Raw genomic sequence first — 21,404 nt, forward strand, 5'->3', positions numbered from 1 at the left:
AAACCCGACCGAAGCCGACCGAAATGCGTTTCAAATCGACCACCCAGTGTACACGTACCATATATATATCTACTATATACTACACTCTTAACAGTGCATTTAAATTAACTGATCTGCTCTGTCTACCTTACTGTTTTCCTATCATCGATCGGTGTTAGTTGTGACACGTATATATATATAAAAAGGAAAGAAAACGAAGGAAGAGAAAACGAAACACAATACCAGAGTGTCGTTGATATTTTATATATATATACACGGGCACCTGTATGTTCCCTATATATGACATATATAACACATCGTCGAAGCTGACTCAGGTATATTGAAACAGCGATCAATATAATACGCGGAACAGTGTCTGCTGCATTCTCTTCACGGCGAACGGCCTCGAAAGATCTATCGTCCACTTAGATCAGAGTATATTTGTTATAGTAGTGTTTAGTGCAACTTGTAGAGCAATGTTTCGGTGCACTCAATGCAACTCTCTCTATACATACATATATATACATTTATATATGTATATATATATTATACATCTCTTTCTACCACAGTCATCGAAAGTACACTGTCCAAGCCGACCCGTACACACCGTTCCCGTTTTCTCCACCCGCTGCGGCTTCTTTCGACGGAGTTCTATATCACTCATCGCAATCTATCGATCACCAGTCTCATTGTTGGTGCTGGAGGTAGCGAGAAACAGAAACGATCAACGCGACCCGATCGGTTATCGTTGACCGGTCGCAGGGTGTATCTGAAAGGCGCTTCTCGAATCGTTAATAACTTAATTGAGACGAAACTAATTGTCAGGCCGAATGGAACGCTTATCCGGGGATTTGACGCGCGACGACGCGATTTATTGCAGATCGTGACCTATTCGCAGGTTCGATAACAGTATCGGGCGTTCAACAATAACGAGAGATTCGATTTATTGGATGTTTCATTAACGAAATCGACGAAAATACAAGCGATGCTCTTCGAAATAATACCATTTTCAATCATGGTTAAATGACGAATTTGAAGGAAAGAATGACAGAAAACGATTCTCTCATTGAAGATTAGTCGAAAGTGTGGAATCAGACTTCGTTGTAGAGTCCACGGTTCTTCAGAAAAATCGCTCTGAAGTCTCGAGGTGGAGAAGAACCCGACGAACGGACGCCATTTTCTGCGCGCGCAGAGACGGCGAATATTCAACTTGAATTTCCTCTGCGGTAAAACTGCGTCTCGTCGCGCAAATTCGTGGAGTGGTATTTGTGTTTGAAAGGATTCTGGAAACGCCTTTCGTATCCATCCTCCAGGAACCATAACAAGACCGGAAGAGACTCGACGAGGTGTAATCGATCTCCGGAAAGACTCTTAATCATTCGTTCGACGCGCAAAACCGGGTGACGTTAACCAGCAACGAGCATTCAGGCAGACTGTCGATTGACAATCGGTATTTACGTGCAAAGAGAATTTCATCGAAGCTTGTATACGTCCGTGAAAAACTCTTCTCGCCAAGAACGACGATAGAGATGAATGTTTTCTGTACAATGAGTCACGGAATCGATCGTGTTCCCCTAATTATTGCCACCGAACGATGCCCTTTTTCAAACCGTAATAATACTTCTTAAGATCCTTGCTGGTCTACCGAATGTTTTTTTCAAGCAGAATGGAGGTAAATTATCGCGAATCGTTTCGAGGCAATTAAAGAGGGGATGCGAACGATTCAGTGACTCACTGTACGTATCCAAAGGGAATTTGAATGCACTGCATGAACGAGTAGATCTCGATATATATGTATAATAGAAGAAAGTCGCCCGCTTTTGCAAACCCATCTACAAGACCGCCCTTCACAGTGCCAGTTATGTAGTAGAGCAATGGTTTCGTGCTATATAGTGATGTCTGACTTTATGAATGGAACTACTATCAGAACAAGTGGACACCGACTCGAGAGAGGGCCGATTAAACCCTTTCCTACACTACTCTATAGCAGTGCTTTTCGAAACGCTCGTCGACACTTCAATCCAAAGTTGTTTCAAACCGTTTCGAGCAAATCTAAAAGTACGTACTAATTGAAAGGATCCGTTGGATCTGATAGATTGAGCTTTAAAACTGATCATCGCTGGCTATATTTGCTTAAAACTAGTAGAATCGCGAATACATACATTGTACGTTTAAGATCAACGATCTTCTATACAACGTGTCTAGCCAAAAATATTATTCTGACCTATACGATGTGTCTTCTTTTTGTAAAAATCGATCATCAGAAATTCCGATTTCGCGTGGCTACGAATAATTTGATCGTGGAGTTACGACCGATGGCATTTCGAGAAACGCTGTTCTATAGCATGACACCGCTGCACACGATGTTTCGAGTTTGTGTTTACATCCGGAGCGTTTTGCGATCACGCGTTAGCACTAATAAAAGGCTCGGCTGAATCACTACTTACAATAACAGCCCCGAATTCGGATCACTAGCGCATCCAAGATGGCGGACGGAGGGCCGAAGAGTTTCCGGCCGAGAGTTTTTGTCTGTTTACTTGTGTACTTGCGTATATCTTATACGGTTTTTTTGTCTTTATTTAATTCTGAATTCGATTCGTTGGGTCCCTGGCCCGTATACGGGGACGATATTCTAGAGTTGCACATGTTTCTATAGCAGAATTTTTGACCGACGCTGAGCAATCGATGACATTTCACATTTCGATGAGTTTAGGCCATCTCCAGAGTTGCCTGCCTGCCGCTAATTAACTTATTTAATCGCTGCGATTGTTGACTGGCCGCCGCCTGCGATGTGTACTCTCGCTTCCGACCGTAAAATTGACAGCCGTTTGTTGACTCTCCAGAACTTGTAAACGCTTTTGTTTCACTGGCCGGCACCTGTACGTATATACATATATTATGGTATACGTACATACTTCACGTATGTATGTATATACTTGCATAGTTTGTTACACGCAGTGCGTGGTTCAACAATGTCTCTGCCTAGAGTTTCGCATAGGTGGAGAGAAAACGTAGAGCGACGCGATTTTACCAGCCAGCCTAGACGCATTCTGTCTTGTGACCGCTTGTTGCCGCTTTTTAATCGGTGCTGCGAATTGCTGCGAATCGATGGATGACTTGAGTTTTGATCGCCGCGCCGGTGATAACGCACTGCATGCCGGACGCCACGCCGCGAGCAATGCATTCTGAAAGCTTCACGTGCTCATTCTCAAAACTGCCGCGCATGAATCGTCGACGGCTCGTTCACGTGCACGTGGAACGGAAATTAGAGCGAATCACTCTGAAAAATCATCGAGAACTAGTTGACGCTTCCTCGAACTAATTTCGAAATCATTCTAACCGATAATGTTCGCGTGGTAGATTCCTAAGTTTGCCAATGATCATTTAATCTGACAGACTTAATTTAGTACCTAATAAATAGTCTGCGGATTTTATGCATTTATGATAAAATTGAACTATATGAATTGTTATTTGAACTAGAGAAAATTAGTAAAGGAAATCTACCAATTCTCAATCGAAAAGGGCGAACATAAGTAAAATTGATAGACTGAATTTTATGCATTTTGATATTTCACTCGATTTTCATATTTACAAAACATCAATTTTTTAAATATTTTCCAAAACAGTAAAAACGTCATAGGAATTTTTTAAATTATTTTAAATTATAGTAATGATCTTGGAAAATCACCAATTGCAATATAATCTGGTTTGAATTTCACAAGTACGTTTGGTGGAAGTGTTAACTTATTTAGAATCGGTAAGAATTTTTAGTGGTCTTGCATTAACATTAAGATTTAAAAGCTCGTCTGAAATTCTCGAAACTGTCTTCACCGTTTTAAGATGTTCAAAGTAAAGGCGATGAATCTCAGATCTCTGAATTTTCCGATTTTTGTGTACGTGAACGTTGCCGTCAGCTTCGCATGGTTTTTAACATTATACCTTCCGGAAAATTGCTTAACAGGTCTTTTGGTGCCTTCTCGATGAACTGTTTAAATGCCCTAAGATGACGCAAATCACGATGATTTTGCACAACGTTCTTTAATTTCCCAATATTTGTATGACGAACACGATAGCGTGTGACTAATTATTTGGATTCGCACTGCCGCGGATAATGGCAATTAACCTCGCGAATTCGTATCGAGAGAACTAATTAAAATAAATAAGGGAAAAAACGGTGTAGAAAATAATCCTGTGATTGAAGAGCTAACAACTATACAACGACGAACGTTGCACCAGAAAACCCATTAATTAATTTCCAGTAGGGAAATCAAAGTCGGTGAATCATCGAACACTAATGCTACGTATCCACTCGAGAGTTTCGCTCTCAACACTTCGGAAATACAAAAGATCGACAAGATTTACGCTGTCCGAAGACTCTCACGTGAACACGTAGCATGATCTTTGGAATCTGAAGCGTGCTTCCAAAAGAGCAGCCCACCGAAGTACACTAACGATAGCTCTGTGTGTATAGCTTTTTTCAATGTTAATTATCGTGCCGATAAAAAAAAAAGATCTAACAAAACTGCCGAATAGAAACGTAGATACCAATGTTCATTGAGCGATTAGAACGCAACGATAGGTGACAATGAACTTCGGTATAACGAAGAAATCTCTCTGAACTCGATCGACTGTGAAAACCGTGATAGCGTACGAGGATGCAATTAAAAACGGAGAGATTTTTTCGACAGATTTTTGCTTTTGAGTCAGGTGCACTGTGACGCGTATTAAACGATATGATACAGCAAGTGAGATCTCTTGGAGATCTCGTTCAGAGCTTGATCCCACCGTCGATCGGTATATCTAGCATTAGATTTTTCGAATCTGTACACGCCTGTTTTCGATGATGTTGTTAACGAGGTCTCGCACACACACGTGCCTCACACAATTTCTCCGGGGCATAAACGGCCAATCTAGAGAACAATCACCAAGTGTGCATGTACGAGTAGATCACCGAGACCGCTTCATTACCGAGCCACACTAATGCCTAACGATCGTGTTATTTGCAGTTTTTTGTAAGACTCGATCATATCCGCAAGTGCGTTGCTCAGCAGGATGGGATCTTTGTATTGGAAGAATTCAGTGAGTAATGCGACATCTGTTCACCTTGTCACGTATGTGCACTGGCACTCGAGATCGTTATCTTTGCGACCTAAATAATAGTAGTAAAGAAAATCAATTTAATGAAACTGTATTGCAACAACATTTTTCTTTTTCGATTGCTTAAAAAATGTTATCAAGTACGTAAGCTATAACCGAACAAGAATACATTTTTGGCGATTCGAATGTTTCTTTTTTTATTTGCATCGACCGCCGATAACGTACGAAATTATTGCACGGTGGTGTGCGTGTTCGTGTTATCGTTAATTGAACACGCTATCGCTGAATAATATTTTTCTGGATATTCTATAATTATGGAGATTGTGGTTGATAAAATTGTAACCGAGTGTCAGTGTACGCGTTCTTATCGTTAATTGCAATCAGGATTTTATTTCTCGGATAAAATGTTTGTAGCTCGTTAACGAAATTCTCTTGCGTTTCAGATCCTAAAACTAGACAAGTAATTCAACGTAAATATAAGTCTCAAATGGTAAGCACAATCTAAGAAAGTCTAATGAATTGATTTCTTTTATCTGTCTATGATATCAATTCTTTCATTTGATTTCTTTTTTAAAATTGTTCTGAATTCAGTTGTCGTTTATAATGGTTGAATACTGTGTAACAGGCCAACGAATTGTGCCACTGCATGCACAGGGTTTTCTCCGTTGCGTTTGCGCTATCTGAACTCTCGTCTGAGGTTCAAGGTCAACCCCGAGATCAACAATGCATGAAGCTTTAATTATGATTTTGTTCTGTTTAACGTTCGACCGTAAGTTTTGTTCTTTGTTCGTTTACTACTTCACTCTGTCTCCCTTCAAACGTTAACGCTTTTACATATATATAAATAAAATCCAGAGTAGCATTCTTGAAAATTATAAAACATTTTTTTCTTGTTCCTATTGGCAAACTTTAAAATAAAAAGATTTCTCTGTATTTTTAATTGATCTACGTAAATACTTAACTCTCTTTTAAATCAACTCACGTTAATACCGTTTCATACCAATTTTTCTTAAACCGGAGTTTCAATCATTTGTTTCGAACAAACTACTTCGCATCCTACTGATCACGATTTGGATTACAGGCAGATCAAATCTGCTACTCGGTACTCTGTGTGTTCTCTTACTTGGCCGCCGGGTTGGAGCAACGGAAACAGCCTAACCAGCAATCGCAACCCCAGCAACAACTACAGCAGCAACTGCAACAGCAAATTCAACATCTTCAACACCAGCAACAGCAACACCAACAGCAACAGCAGCAACCTCAACAACACCCACAACACCAGCAACATCCTCAACAACAGCAACATCCTCAACAACAGCAACATCCTCAATCACAGCAACGCCAACATCCGCAGCAACAGCAACAGCATCCGTCACAGCAACGCCAACATCCTCAACAACAGCAACACCATCCGTCACAGCAACGCCAACATCCTCAACAGAGGCAACAACAACATCAACAGCCTCCGCATCCTCAGCAACCTCAACAACGACCTCCGCACCAAGGTCATCAGCAACGCCAGCACCAACACCAACACCAACAGCCGCCGAACTCAGGTAGCAACATCGCTCCGAATCATCAGAAACAAAAAACCTCGCACTTCGACACACACACGAAACAACACTGACACAGAGGCAGACACTCGCTCCCATTTGTGCATAATTACAATAAGTGTGCCCCCTACGCTTGCCTACCCTGGGTGTAAGTATCATTCCTAAACTGTATGTCCCGTGATCCAATTGGAGCTCCGAATTGCCCGTTTCTAGTCAGTCGTGTAGTCAGCCTGTTTGTTATAAACTGACACTTAGAAATTCGTTCGTTAACGCTCAAACGTTTAGGCCATTTTTGGGTGCTCTTGAGATCTTATTGGCTCTACCCACAGATTTCGGTTCTTTCACAAATATTGTGAGACTCCATTCATATTCTCCATATCCTCCTGAAAAAGAGAGAGGATCCACACATAAATATTTTACAAATCTATTAGATTTTCCAACTAATGTCTTTAATTCTCGCCCACATATTTTAGATCATCCTACAAATACTTCTTGACTCCAACCATATTCTTCAGATCCTACCAAAAATATCTCTTGGCTCCTCCTATAAGTATTCCACAACCCATAAATATTTTACTCACATTCTGTTAAATCCTCCCACCAATATCTTTTAGACTCGTCCATATTTTTTAGTACCTCCCACGAATACTTTATAGCTCTTCCTAAAAATACTTTTCGGGTCCTCCCAGAAATCATTTTTACTCCTCTCGCAAATATCCATCTTTTACTACCAGCCTAAAACAGTCCAATGAAGTTACTTAGTTTGTCTCGAATTTGTAGAATCGATGGACGACCAACGTTTGAGCGTTCATAAATAACCATAGAAACGGGCATCAACCGGAGCTCCAGAGTGAAAGCGAGATCTTCCATCTCGTGGAACTCAGAATCGCTCGTAAAACTATGCCCAGTATCATCCTCACGCTATCCCAGAGAGTCAGCTCTAAGTCTCTTCTAGTATGTGTGGAAAGAAACTGTTAGACCTCTACGCGAGAAGGCATTGAATGAAAACGGGCTGAGATTCGTGAAAACGGGACCTGTGGCGAGCATAGAGACCGAAATAGAGGGTGGCCTGTGATCTGTACGGTGTTGCGGAATTTTCTGACCAAATTGTGATACATTAACAATTTTAGTAGGACGTTTAAATTACTAATTTAATACGAACATGGATTTCGGAACAACATTCTAGAAACAAATAAAAATGAAACTGTAATCATCATACGTGTTGCAATAACAAGATAAAACTTGAAGAAACATTAAAAGACGAATTATATTCAAACTACGATCAAAATTAATTGTCTCGTGTATATTTAATGCAACATCTTCGTGTCTATCTCTGCAATAGACTCACAGTTTGGTCTAAAATCTGAAAACACCCTGCGGAATCGTGAAACCGGCAGAAAACGATTCTCCAATCAAAGACGAACAAAAATCCGATTGTCTCGGTCGCGAAGCTTACCGCGAAATGTCTGTCACCACCGATTAGGCTCGTTTTTAATCAGACAATCGTCTGAAATCGGTTTCCACGAGGAATCACGTGCCGCCCGGAAGCAATTCGGTACAATTCGGTGAAATTGGCAGAGAACCAGACCAGCGAAACGAGAATAAAAATAAAAAAGCGGAATCAGAAAAATTGGCGGTATCGATTCGACACAATCGCGGTAATTATTTGCAAAGCGGGAGTTGTTACGTGTGCAAATTGATGAGAAAAAGCGAACGGAAGTAAAATAGATCGGAGTCCATCGCGCCGATCGATCGAACATCGAAGACGAACAAGAATATAATGAATTAAAAGAGCAGACGAAGACGATCTACTACGAATACTTGCAGACTACTGCATTGTATTGTATATTTAGAGACAACACGAAAACGGATTTCGAGTGGTATAATAATAGAAAGAGAAAAAAAACAGTAAATAAGTAATCGAACCGCGTACAGAGAGTTCTAGGCGTTTTAAATCTTCTGAAAAGCCGGATTCGTCCGCGTACGTTCTCTAGAGATGTTTCCTTCTTTGATAATGTCAGTCGTGTGCACGTGTAGAGACGATGTTGTGATCATTATCCAGTTCTACCAACAAGTATACTTCCCTGAGAACTTGCTTTCTTCGAGGGGATCCCCGACTTCCCGTCTCCCAATTCCCCGTTCCCCCTAACTCCTATCGGAAAAAATCGGAAAACCAGAGGAAAACGAAAAAGAAACGAATGGCAGAAGAATCGGTCCGATTGAATCCCGTTGAGAAGCGAGAGGCTGTCGGGATCGAGTCTATTTCGTCGCCTAGAAGTGTTTTCTATGAATAGCACGTAAAGCAATTCTGAGATACAATAATAACGTTAATTACCATAATCGGAGGAACAATTTTGTATAAAATACATCGAAACAGACTGTAACTGTGATCGTCTAATTTGATGGAGATGAAAATGCTATTTAATTTCGTATGCGGTCGCATGAAATAGCTGGTGTATATTGAATAGGATCGATGCAATAGATACCTCTCTCTATCACTTTCTGTCTCTCTATTTCTCTGTCTCTGTCTCTCTTTCTCTTTCTCTCTCTCCCTCTCTCTCTCTCTCTTTCTTCCTCTCTCCCTCTCTCATTTTCTCTGTCTGTCGGTTTCATTTGCGCGGATGCTGTCGCGGGAATTGATGATCAGATGGAAACGCGCTGAGAGATCAACGTCGATCCAAATTTTCAAGTAAAATGTAGATCGATCACAGCAATATCAGTTTCTAGTCAAGAAAGAGTGATTGTTAAATGAATCCGAGGGGAAAAAGGAAATTTCGTGCGAAAGTTTCAATGAAAATTTCTCCCGATTGTTTGAGTCTATTGATCAACTCGTACGTCTATATTTTATTACGGACAATGTCGATTGTACGTATGTAATGTCGAGTGTTGATTTTTCGTTTTTCCCGCCGAGTAGCAGACCGCAGTTTCTCGAATTTGTTCGGCACTGTTTTCCACGGATTTGTCGGTGACAAGGCGGGAAGATTGAAATATACAAAAGACTTTGGAACCTCCACATTATCATTGTTCTCCCGACACTATCGTACATCATGTCTGTCATCTCATCTATCAAAAGTTGGAGACCAATGTTTACTAAGTACCACTATATCATTTCAATTGACTGTTTGATTTTGTATTACAGATTTTACGTTTAAGCAGCAATCGTAGTCTCCTGTATAGACTGTAATGGTAAAAGTGGACTCAAACTTGTGATAGTCGACGCTAATTATTGCTTTGTGCACGCTGCTGCTCAGAAATCATGGAACCACCATAATTTCGGAAATTCGATCAATTAGTTTCATTTCTATTAATTATTTAAACTGTACACCTAAAGTTGACCTAAAGTTTGCGATCTATGACTTAAACTAGTTTGGAATCTTTACAGAGATTGCATAAATATTCACAGTTTATTTACACAAACTAAAAGGAGTATTTAATTATAGACCATGACATGAGATGGCAATGAAACAACTGATTCAAATTCACGGTCGACAATTCGAATTTTCTGATCAGCAGCGTACCCGAGAAACATTTTCTACAAGTATTATAGTTCCCCTTCGAAGAGCTCGGGGCTTCTTCTATAATAGTTTTCGTCTGTGATCACGAATTTCCTAGATGTAAAGAATTAGACTTCTAATTACGCTTAAGTTCGACCCTCGCGCGTGTACAATAGGAGGCTTTACGATCGAATCGCATATGTACTTACGTAGATCCCGAGCGATCCAAAGAAATTCTGCAAACTGTCCCCCATGCGCCCAGCAACAGAAAGAAAAAAATAAATCATCACATATCTCGTCCGTCAGAGAAATCATCGCAATATTCTTTTTCTTGGCCTCTACCGCTCGTTCAAATCGGTCACCAAAATGGCGAACGCGTTCCTCCACTTCCGTTGATCCTGAAAATGTCATTAATATACACGCAACATTTTCAAACACTTACATTCTCACTGATTCTCAGATAATATTCAATAAGAATTATTGTTTCTACTATAAATATTCGTAAATGTTTATTTGTTTCTTATATTCGGAAACACAAATAAAATTTGTTGAACAACGAAACACGTAAGAACAGTTTGTCACGTTTCTCAGATCTTCAGAAGTGTAATTTTATAGATGCAAAAAAAAGGATCTGTGACACATCTTCGCAATAAAAATTGTATTAAAAGAATTTGGAGCACCTTTGCAAAAAAAAATTGTACTAAAAGAATTCGAAACGCTTCCGATACAACAAAAATTGTACTACAAGAATATTACTTACTTATAATAATATTACTTATTACTAAAATATCATAAAGTCCGAAAAATGATTTAATACAAATTTTCTGTCAAAAAGTATGAGAGACAAATTTGTCAGATTAAATCTTCGGAAGTGCGATCTACGCCTCCGCGATTAACCGAATCACTTCGAAAACAGGACAAGAGAGCAAGGCTTTAACGAACGAAAGATTGAACGAGTTTTCTGTTTGCAATATCGTTTGATAGATATTTTTGTTCGCGAATTGGTTCCACGAAGACAGAGATATCGTTTGTAATATATTCGCTCCGCGATTCGAATCGAGAAACGAGAGATGGTTAGAACGATATCTAAGGGGACGTAGAACATAGAGAAACGATCGTCGATGATTCATCGTAGGAAACGTTATCGACTTGTTTCTAACGAGGTGAGAGAGAATGATAATTAATGAGAGGCCAACAGCTGTGTTTTGAGCCGAGGGAATAGACGATTCCGTCTCGCTCCGAAAGTTCCACCGATATACCTCTGACTTCTGAGACTCTCTCATTGCCTACCGCCCACTGTTAGCAGTTCCTGTTTAGCGCTTGGACAATGTTTTAGCGAGATCATTGTCGTTTCGTCGGGACGAACGTTCGTCTCGGACTAATGTTAGAGTTCCAATGGATCAGGCTCGATACATTCAATTGTATAGTAACTCAGCAATGTAGGCGCCTTATATCCAAATAAATACTTGTAGATTTGAGTGTTGCTGTTCATATCTCCCTCCACTCCGTATTTAACAAGGGTCACGTTAAAGTGCTGTAACTTTGCGAAAAAAAATCGCAGCCAAGTTTCTCTCTTTTTTTTTAATTAAAGGGGAAGGATCAAACTTCATTCGGGTGCAAACGGTATCAGCGAAAAAAATTTTACAAAGTCCGTGCATTTCGTGAAGTTTGACAATTTTCAATATGACATACATGGCCTCACATTTAAAGGGTTACAATGGTGAGGGTGCGTCGAACTTCAAATTCAGAAACATTGTCTTATAATAGAGGTTTCAAGCTTTAATTTAAAAAAAGAATCATCATCGTGCGATGATCTTTTGCGGAGTTATCGTCAGTAGAAGTTGCTCAATTATAATTTTTTGGAGCAGCGTATTTACCGAATAAAGCATATTATATTTTTTTTAATTCAGGAATAAACAAAATAAAAATATTTTTTATTCAAAAATAAACAAAATAAAGGACTAAAAAAGTTTAATATTCCTCTTATTCGATTAATATAAAATTAATTATACCAGAAAACTAATCAAAGGCACATGACCTAAATACCTCGATATTGTGGATCAATAAAAGACATATTGTTTTTATTGATACAATATTGTTTTTCGCTAAGAATTTCATCAATAAAAGAGGATACTGAAATTAAATACGGGCTTGCTCAAGCCTGCATTGAACGAACCGGACAATTGATTTCGTAATCTCAACGAGGTCCTCATTAATCTCTATTGATTAATGAACTGCATCCGTGTGTGTGCTTCGTTTGTAAATAAGGCAGGCTGGCAGCAACATGGTACATTAATTAATGAACTTCGTGTTTACATTAATTTTGATCGACATTTCATCAATTACAATAAATGTGCAGTATATGCAGATGCAATTTGCTTAATTGCTCGAGACTACATTAATATCTATGAAGTTGTATAAAATAATAATCAAATAATTGTGCGCGGATATATTAAAATAAAAATTAATAGTCGTAATGCAGATGTAAGAGATTGTAATTATGTAATTACTAACTAGAATAGTTAGTAATTAATATTGTTTTCGCTGTGAAGAATTCCTTTATATATATAGTTATATAAATTCCATTACATTGTCAGTAGTAATAAAAATCTCCGAGACCATCTGCAGACGAAAACAACATAATTCGTAAGCATCAAAGGCTTCTCAATTAGCGTCCCACAGGGAATGGTGCATCGTGTACCGCGGTGCAGTTGCAGTTCGCCGATGAAGTTCATCGAGTGCGTAGATACCGTTAAACGTCTTTGATCGAGAGCACGTAAGACAAATTTTATCTTCAATCATTTTAATTCAATATCATTCATCACAAATTCACCGTAGACATTTACATTTATCTTTATATATAATTAAAAATATCCTTTCTAATTATCTATTAAATAGACTTCTTACAATACAATTATAACTTTTTAACAAGAAACATTTTAATCAATGACCTCATCGATACGTTTCTAAACGTTTAAACAATATTTCTACATTATATAACTCCCTCTAAAAAATGCAATATTCAAAAACAATTAATAGCTACACGATGCTACTTATAAATGAACGAAATAGTGTTGAACAGAAAAATTCAAAAACAGTCTTCAGACATTCACAGACGCGTAAACATAGTTATAAATAGTTCTGCAGTTTCGTAAAAAAGATCCCGTTTTCTAATCATATCGTCTAGTTCGTCACTCTGAGATCGATATAGAAGATCGTAGTATCGAAACAGATATTTATATAAACAAGCGACATCAAAACATAGTCTAGATCAGAATAGATCGTAGACAGGATGTCAGGGATCTCGCAAACAGCATAAATTGTCGAGGACGTATCAGACTGAAGGCTAGGTATGGGTTTACCGCGACGGTGTCGGATTTCCGGTCGGACCAGTCCGATGAATTTTTTCACTGATCCTGGTTTTTACCTATCAGTTTCTAGACTTATAAGCGCGACCTTAATACGGCGGTCTCGTCGAACAGTCGCGATTTGGACGTGATATTGTCAGGATGGACCGTTGGACAGGTAAAGTGGCAGTTGTTACCGGCGCCAGCTCCGGAATCGGAGCAGCCATTGCGAAACAACTCGTACGAAATGGTGAGCAATAATATACTATTACATACTGGAGATGTCGAAAGCAAAGTAAAATTCTCTACATTGCAAGGAACTAGCCCCTAATGCTAGCAAGTCAGTCATCCCTTTCAAATCTAAATACAATTTTACTCATTCTTTTTCAATACTTCAGCATCGAATTAACATTTTGACTGCTACGTCACCCATACGTGAGTGGCAGAATTATTGAACTAGAAAATTAATTTTTACGTTAATTTATTAGATCCTCCTATTGTTCTTAGGATCCGCAAAACGTAAGATCGGTGAACAAGAAATTGATTTCATACAACTTAACTGTTCAATTTTAATTTGGTGAAATTTCTGAGGGTGTCGCATGGCAGTCAAAGTATTGAAGAAAACAATTCGACGGTATTTCTAATTTCCTTAAATGTACCTAAAATGTAATTATTGCACTGCCTCCGTCGCACAAAAAATCAAAAGTCATTCCAAGGAAACAAAGAGGAAAAATTGTAGGGAAGAAGATTAACAATACTCGAGAGACTGTTAAATCTGGTCGGGTTAATTTATTGGAACGACTATCGACGAAAATTGCAATTTATTGTAGGGATGACGGTAGCAGGGCTAGCCCGAAGGGTCGACAAGATGAAGGAGCTCGCAGAGAGCCTCGAAGACTGTCCCGGGAAGCTTCACCCCGTCGAATGCGACGTCTCGAAAGAGGAAAGTGTTGTTTCTGCTTTCGCGTGGGTACAGGAGAACTTGGGCTCTGTGAACGTGTTGGTGAATAACGCCGGGATTACGAAAGAATCCTCTTTAATAGGTGAATCCACCGCATCCCTTTATTAGATTACATCGAAACATGCCTGCTCCACTATTCCGTTCATTGAAACAGACTCAATAATATATATGTATAAGAAAACCACTTCGATTGCAGATGGGAATCTGGAGGATTGGCGCGCGGTTCTCGAGGTAAACGTGCTAGGATTGTGCGTTTGCACGCGAGAAGCTGTTCGAATGATGAGAGAAGAAGGTGGAGAGGGTGTCGTAATTAACGTGAACAGTCTGGCTGCAGAACGTGTCCCTTTTATTCCTGGATTTTCGATTTATCCAGCCTCGAAGAGGTCCATTGCTGCCCTGGCTCAGACTCTGCGACACGAACTCACTGGAACCCGAATACGAGTCACGGTAACGGCTCAACCTTTGATCCCTGTATCACTTGATTCCCTTCCGAACAACATTTCATAAATTCCATGCAGTCGTTAACAATGAAACTGCGATTTGGAACAGTCCGAACGAAAATGCTGATTCGAGATTAAGAAAATCAAGGGCATATTCATGAAAATCGTTCTTTCCCAGGGTATCAGTCCAGGACTTGTCGCGACGGAGCTCATGATAGCCTACAGCACATACTCCGAGGAAGCTTTAGCAACGTTCCCAACATTAGATCCAGACGATGTGGCCGCAGCAGCGGTTTACATTTTATCGTCTAACCCTCACGTTGTTGTAAGTACTTAGCAAAGTTCTCGACTGGAAACAAATCCTGATTAATTGAAACTAGCATACGATTCTGATTAAATGTTGATGAATTCGCAATGCTGTTTTCAGGTTCAGGACATCGTGTTGCGGCCTCTTGGCGAATCCTGGTAGTGAATCTAGCGATTATACTACTATTACAACGTTTCTCTATGCGATCTATTACTTTATATGCTGTAACTACTATCCGAATTATTATGATAATAATTATTATGATTGCCTTGTAAAATTCTAGTTATCAGCGACACTGAAATAACACTGTAATCGAGATGTTTCAATAAAGTTTCGCAGACGAATATGTAAAATAATTTTCACTCTTCTGTAAATAGATGAAGCTAATTAACAGAGCGAAGTTCGCTCGTTATCGTTGTATCTGTTAGTTTGTTACACCTATACGGTAATTAACAGTATCTTCGAGATAGGACGAGAGATGTAACCTATCGCCTGATTCTGTTGTGACCAGAATAAACCTAATCTCGGTCGTAAAATTCGCGAATCGCAATGGAGATATTCGATTTGGCCGAGAAGAAGAAAGCCTTGGCGCCACCGGGACAACGTTACCAGCAACCGCAACAGGAAGTAATGAAAGTGAGCTTGCAATACTCCTGTTGCATTCGCCGGTGCACGTGTAAATGACATGTGCATATTTTAACATTTTCATATACCAATCACTGCACAAACGTACAAAGAAAATTAAACATATATTGACCTGCAAGCACGTTGCTATCTCAAACAGTGTAACAAACATTGTATCGGAATTAACAGGTTAAAATAAGAATAATATTAGAGCTTCAAAGTATGAATTAATATGCAGCTGAGAGAACTATGGACAGATTACAAGCCGCTCTCTAAAAGCGAAGAAGTACGAGAAGCAAGAATGTTGTACAAGCAAGCCGAGAATATCGTTCTTCTAGGGGATACTCATCCGAGTGTGTTGAAGATGATCACGAAAGGACTCTATCTGCAGCCGCGGTTTCACGGTTTTTACGGTCTGATCGGCGAGATGTATCGTCGCGATGGTATTCTCGAGATTCGCACAGTTGGCCTAGATCTAGACTAAAACCCTCGATTATGTTAGGAAGCCTGGCGACAGTTCTATCGAACTACAGGTGGTTGTACCGTTTAAGGGAAATGGTCGAAAGCTATACACAGCTACGAGAAGGGACGACAGGTGACACAATTCGATGCCACGATATCGGTCGACGAGGCAAGTATGTTGTACAACGATGAATTGATCTATTGCTATACCAGACGAGGAAATTGGTACTACGATAACGCGCGGCTTTGGGATGCTTTATGCGACTATGAGCAAGTCTTTCAGTTGAGGTCGTCGACCGTGTGCAAGATGGATGCACAGGTGCACCCTTACCATTTCTATTCCAAAGATATCGTTTCAATAGTAATTTCTGGGTCGAATGACACGGTCGTTTCGTCAACAGGAAAAACTTCTAAACGTTCTGCGTAAGCTCGACAAGTACGAATTGTTCCTACGTTATTGGAACGATTTCGCACGCGGTGCCGAAGGCGACCGATTGTCCACTCTTCTAACGATGTACGCTGATTACAAGATCTATTTAAATGACATGGGGATGGCCAGGCGCATGTTGATGAAGGCCCTTCAGTTGAGAAATACGAACGAGCGCGCTCAGGAGTTGTTGCAAGTTCGTGCCATTTCCAACAAAGACAAGGCTTTTCTTTACTTTCGTTGATTTGTTGTACTAAAGGTTGTGTACGATAACGGCGACTTCCTAATGACTTCCACGTTACTATGGTGCATGCACGGTTACTATGACAAGGCCTTAGTCACCATGGACAAAGCGTTAGATTGCAACCCGTACAACCCGGGATTCACTATGTTGAAAGCAGTTATTTTACGATTATCCGGACGATTGGATGCGGCAGCTACCTGGTTGCAAAGCATTAGTCGGAACTTGTCGAAAATGGTAGACCCTATTTCGAAGGATGAGGAGTTGATGTTGGGAAAGCTTTCAGTTTGTGAGGCGAGGATAGAGATGATCAAACAGTGGCACATGATACAGTAAGGACTCCACAATACATCTCTAAACATAGATTTCTTAAATTAGTTAATACCAAAGTAGTCCTCGGAGATAGTCCTAGAAGTTAACTTTATTTTTCAACGAAATTATTCATTACCTCCTTGACTATATTATTATTTAAATACTTACGAGAAGAACTAAAAACTCGAGAGACAAAGTAACTCTTAAATGTTAACCAACATTAAATAAAACAATATAATGTTCCTGCCATATACATAGAAATTGACGCTGTTTTTAAATTTATTTAATTTATGATTATCACGATAATGAACGCTAATTCAAACTCAGTGGGTAAAACGGTTCTTGAACCCCAAGAAATACATTGACTACGACATCTATTGTATTATATAGTCTACAGTCAGGAATCGATACGCTATATTATCGACCGCGATACTGATCTTGATATCGATTATCTCCGCTAGTGCGCAAACTACATTAACCTACTTAAAGTTCAAAGTTTGAAATCGGATCAAAATGAAAAATGTCATTAGATCATCGATGAGATAATAAATCAATAAATTATAGAACTCACTACCTAAGTTCAGATTAGCTTGATATTATACCATCGATGTCATGATAAATAAATCTTAAAACTTTGTGCATAAAGTGGTTCAAAATAACGTAAAATCGAATGAGACTATAAAATGTTGTCATATAAATGAATGTCACGATAAATAATTAAAGTACTTTGTGCACAGATGACGCATAGAAATCAAAATTATAAAATACAAATCTCTAGGGAGAGTTGATTGAAATTTTGGTCATGGCGGGAAATCATGTACTCCTGAATCTCTTTTTACACGGTAAAAAATATATTAAAGATCGTGTAAAAGTAAATAAAAGGTGATCAGGGGAACATATAAAATTACTAGAGCGTATTAAAAAGAAAAAGCGCATTAAATAACTATGTAAGAACTATTCGTGTAAAAAGAAGGGTAAAGGTAACGAACGTTGTAATGGATTTTTACACGAACCTGTAAGTTGTGTAATAAATTCGATGAATCGTTTATAGATACGAGAAGGCGATCCAGTGTATGTTGCAGGACAACCTGGAGTCTGCGGCACATATTATTTACAAGTGTAAATTAACTAAATTCGCACCAGAAGCCCACGTGCTTCTTGGCGACTGCTTCCTAAGACGTGGGGACTTAGATTTGGCGCTAGAGTCGTACCTAAAGTATCGAACGATGGCGCGAGAATCGCAACATCCTATGCAGAATATCGACGTGATTCGACGAATAATTGATATCCTGAACGAGGATGCAGAACGGGCGATAAGATGCGGCCGTTCGAAAAAAGCAGTTGAACTAGCAGATCAAGTGATCCAAATACTTAATGAAGATCAATTAGCTTTGAATAAGTTAGGAGTGCAACGAGGCTATGCTCTTTTGAACAAGACTCGCGGTATCGTGAAGCTGAATCAGGTCTTGAAAAAGAAAAATAACAAATGTTGCGAAACCGCTGCCGAAAGTCTGCTGTTCCTTCGAGAGCCTAACGATACGGGATTGTATCGATCATTTTATGGAGACCGTCCTATCGAAGAGACGATCGATCGATTCACGCCGAAACGAAAACTCCCGCGATCTTTGAAAATTCTTATGCAATATTCTTGATCGTTTAATAATTTTCAAATCCTTTAATATTTTTCAAATCCTAAATAGCTCGATGCAAATATACAACGTGTATTTCACTTGCAAATATGTTCATAGGACTGAAACTGAATTAATGATTCTTGTTCCTTCTTATATGCCATATCGACTGCTTTTTCTAATTAATTAACGTTAAAGTGTTAAAGATATCAACGTGGAGCTTGTAATATCTTGTCGGATGTGAAAATTTTACACGTAAACGTCTGATGCAATACGTGTAATGTCTTACGCAGTTTCGGCACATGTATCATTTTTATCATTAACCATAATGAGCTGTGAATACTCGCACATACATTCAACTATATTTATTCATACATTTCTATATGGAACCGAAATGAGTTTGAACATTGTACACCCTTTCTATCTAATTAAAAATGATAAAAAGTGGAATATACATTTTTGTAAAACTGATGACTAAAATTTGTACTTAATTTAAATAAAGATTTAAAGAGATAAAAGAGAAACTATTTGTATTTTTATGATTCCTATATATAAAGTGAATTATAAACATTTAAAACTGATTAAAAATCATCATTAAAACAATAAAAGATCAAGAAAATTTAATTTAAAAAGAATCAATTGTAGAATAAAGCATTGCCCAATAGTAATTTCAATTGTCATTATTCTTCAAAATGTATCTGCACGTTCTTTTTCATCTGCTTAAATGGATTAAAACATGTCTGTTCTCTATAAAAATAGCTTCAAGCACTTGCGTCAAGATCTAATTAATTTAAAAACAAATCCAAGATCGTATGCAAACCTACATAATTGTTTCTTTTTTTGCAAGTACATTTCATTTATCTCTTTCCTTATGAAATGAGAAAATATTCAGAGATTCAAAGACAACAACAGATTGCAGAGCAAAATACGGCTATCTGCGATCAATTTCTCCAGTAAATGTGTACACGAACATGATTTATATTCTCATAAATAAGGTAATATCGTTTTGGGCGTATCGTGATGGGTGGATGTATTGCAGGCTGGTAAAATATCTCCGCCTTGAAGATTAGCACATGACCTCGGTAATCTTGGGCCACAATTTCAATTTGGTATAAAAAGCGCCGGCGAACCATCTAAAAATGCAGATCGATTCCGCAATAATTGCACTCTTCATTCGCTTTTGTGCTCAGTAAGCAACAAATTTTAACAACTACCATGGAAATGAAAATGTGGTCTGAAAAGGTTGCACTAATCACCGGCGCTAGCTCCGGCTTGGGCAGATCCTTGATTGAGGCCATGGTCATCAAAGGTATGAAGGTCGTGGCCATTGCTCCTTCCGTTGACATCATAAAGGTACCATTTTATTTTCTCTATATCTTGCTTTCTTCCTTGTATCTTCTTGCCAAAGACTCGCTTTTTTTCAAAGGACCTCGTTGATGAACTGAAGAACAAACCTGGCAAGCTCTACACTCTTCCGTGCGATCTGACCAGCCAGGACGACATTTTGCGTCTTATGGAATGGATTGAGAAGAACTTGGGAGCTGTGGACATCCTAATCAACAATGCCGCCATCAACTTGAAACTGACGATGCAGAACAGTGACATGGAGGACTGGAAGAAAATCTTGGATGTGAATCTTTTGGGACTCACATGCATGACCAAGGAGGTCCTGAAGATGATGAAAAAGAAGGGTGAGTGTCTTCAGTAGCCAGATCATCTTACAAGAGTAGTTAGAATCCCCAGAAGCCAAAAAATTATAAAGACACGTAAACCTGCAAGATGATGAAAATGGAAAATTTAGTTGACAAAATTTGAGTTCCACCTTGTAACCATTGTGCTTCCAGGAATTGATAATGGTATGATCATGAACATCAACGATGCTTACTCATGGAAGATGCTAATTGCCCGTGAACAGCTGTGGTCCCCAGCATACATTGCCAGCAAGGCGGCGATGGCAGCGATGACTGAATATCTCCGCGCTGAATTAGCACTGCTCAAATCCAACATCAAGGTCATGGTGAGTATCCCAGTTCATTGTAATCCTATATTTCTGACTCCAGATCCTGATAAATTATGAATGTTCTTTTCTCATTGCAGAATATCTCTTCTGGTATGATGGAGTCCAACATGCCTGCTCAGTGGCTGAAAGAGAACCCAATGACGGCCTTAAATCCCAAGGACGTTGCAGACTGTATCCTGTTTGTACTGCAGACTCCAGAAAACTTGCTGATCAGGGACATGACCATCACACCCATCCGTGAAATGATGTAGACTCGAGGAGCAGGATCCTTTTTGTTATTCGGTTACCACATAAAACTATGCCAGGCAGCACTTTGTACATTTGCAAATAAACAGCTTGCACAATACTTGTTTGGTAGTTTGAAGAATTCAATCGTATTCATAGTAGTAATATAAGAATTAGCCTAATGAGAACAATCTCATTAATCTAATCCTTATACTGTATATTATATATTGTATATTATACCAGTGTATAAACACTTGTCTTAATAATTAGATTAATAATAATTAAAT

At 39.0% G+C, this 21,404-nt stretch overlaps 2 protein-coding genes across 12 annotated transcripts in view; both read left to right on the forward strand.

The window, feature by feature from the left end:
• The window catches only part of Rab3-GEF (Rab3 GDP-GTP exchange factor), a 38,745-nt gene extending 27,144 nt beyond the window's left edge, over nt 1–11,601 (forward strand). For 8 of the 11 annotated variants that reach the window (XM_033485519.2, XM_076526532.1, XM_033485537.2 and 5 more), the window contains 3 exons: nt 4,986–5,058; nt 5,520–5,566; nt 6,158–11,601. In XM_033485519.2, coding sequence (XP_033341410.2) covers nt 4,986–5,058; nt 5,520–5,566; nt 6,158–6,703 — 666 coding nt within the window. In that variant the 3' untranslated portion in view covers nt 6,704–11,601. Of the gene's footprint in view, nt 1–4,985; nt 5,059–5,519; nt 5,567–5,701; nt 5,846–6,157 lie in introns of all 11 variants that reach the window. The other 3 variants (XM_076526535.1, XM_076526536.1, XM_076526534.1) reach the window with 2 other exon arrangements.
• A 1,173-nt stretch (nt 11,602–12,774) lies between these two features.
• Nucleotides 12,775–21,238, forward strand: LOC117229348 (short-chain dehydrogenase/reductase). The gene is made up of 15 exons (XM_033485787.2): nt 12,775–12,899; nt 13,558–13,720; nt 14,301–14,513; nt 14,628–14,878; nt 15,050–15,196; nt 15,299–15,336; nt 16,082–16,245; nt 16,354–16,583; nt 16,666–16,887; nt 16,951–17,264; nt 18,296–18,707; nt 20,040–20,225; nt 20,299–20,563; nt 20,717–20,889; nt 20,970–21,238. The coding sequence occupies exons 2-15, from the start codon at nt 13,633–13,635 to the stop codon at nt 21,141–21,143; spliced, it is 2,877 nt and encodes a 958-aa protein (XP_033341678.2). The 5' UTR covers nt 12,775–12,899; nt 13,558–13,632; the 3' UTR covers nt 21,144–21,238.
• The last annotated feature ends 166 nt before the right edge of the window (nt 21,239–21,404 follow it).

The sequence above is a fragment of the Megalopta genalis genome, chromosome 15, assembly GCF_051020955.1.
Source record: "Megalopta genalis isolate 19385.01 chromosome 15, iyMegGena1_principal, whole genome shotgun sequence".
Lineage (NCBI taxonomy): Eukaryota > Metazoa > Arthropoda > Insecta > Hymenoptera > Halictidae > Megalopta > Megalopta genalis.

What these genes read in the sequence shown, in the direction of transcription:
- LOC117229348 (XM_033485787.2), top strand. Translation starts at nt 13,633, where the DNA reads ATGGACCGTTGGACAGGTAAAGTGGCAGTTGTTACCGGCGCCAGCTCC. An exon ending in CGTCTAACCCTCACGTTGTT is followed by an intron (nt 15,197 to 15,298) that starts GTAAGTACTTAG and finishes TGCTGTTTTCAG; the next exon opens with GTTCAGGACATCGTGTTGCG. An exon ending in CGGCCTCTTGGCGAATCCTG is followed by an intron (nt 15,337 to 16,081) that starts GTAGTGAATCTA and finishes GCTCTCTAAAAG; the next exon opens with CGAAGAAGTACGAGAAGCAA.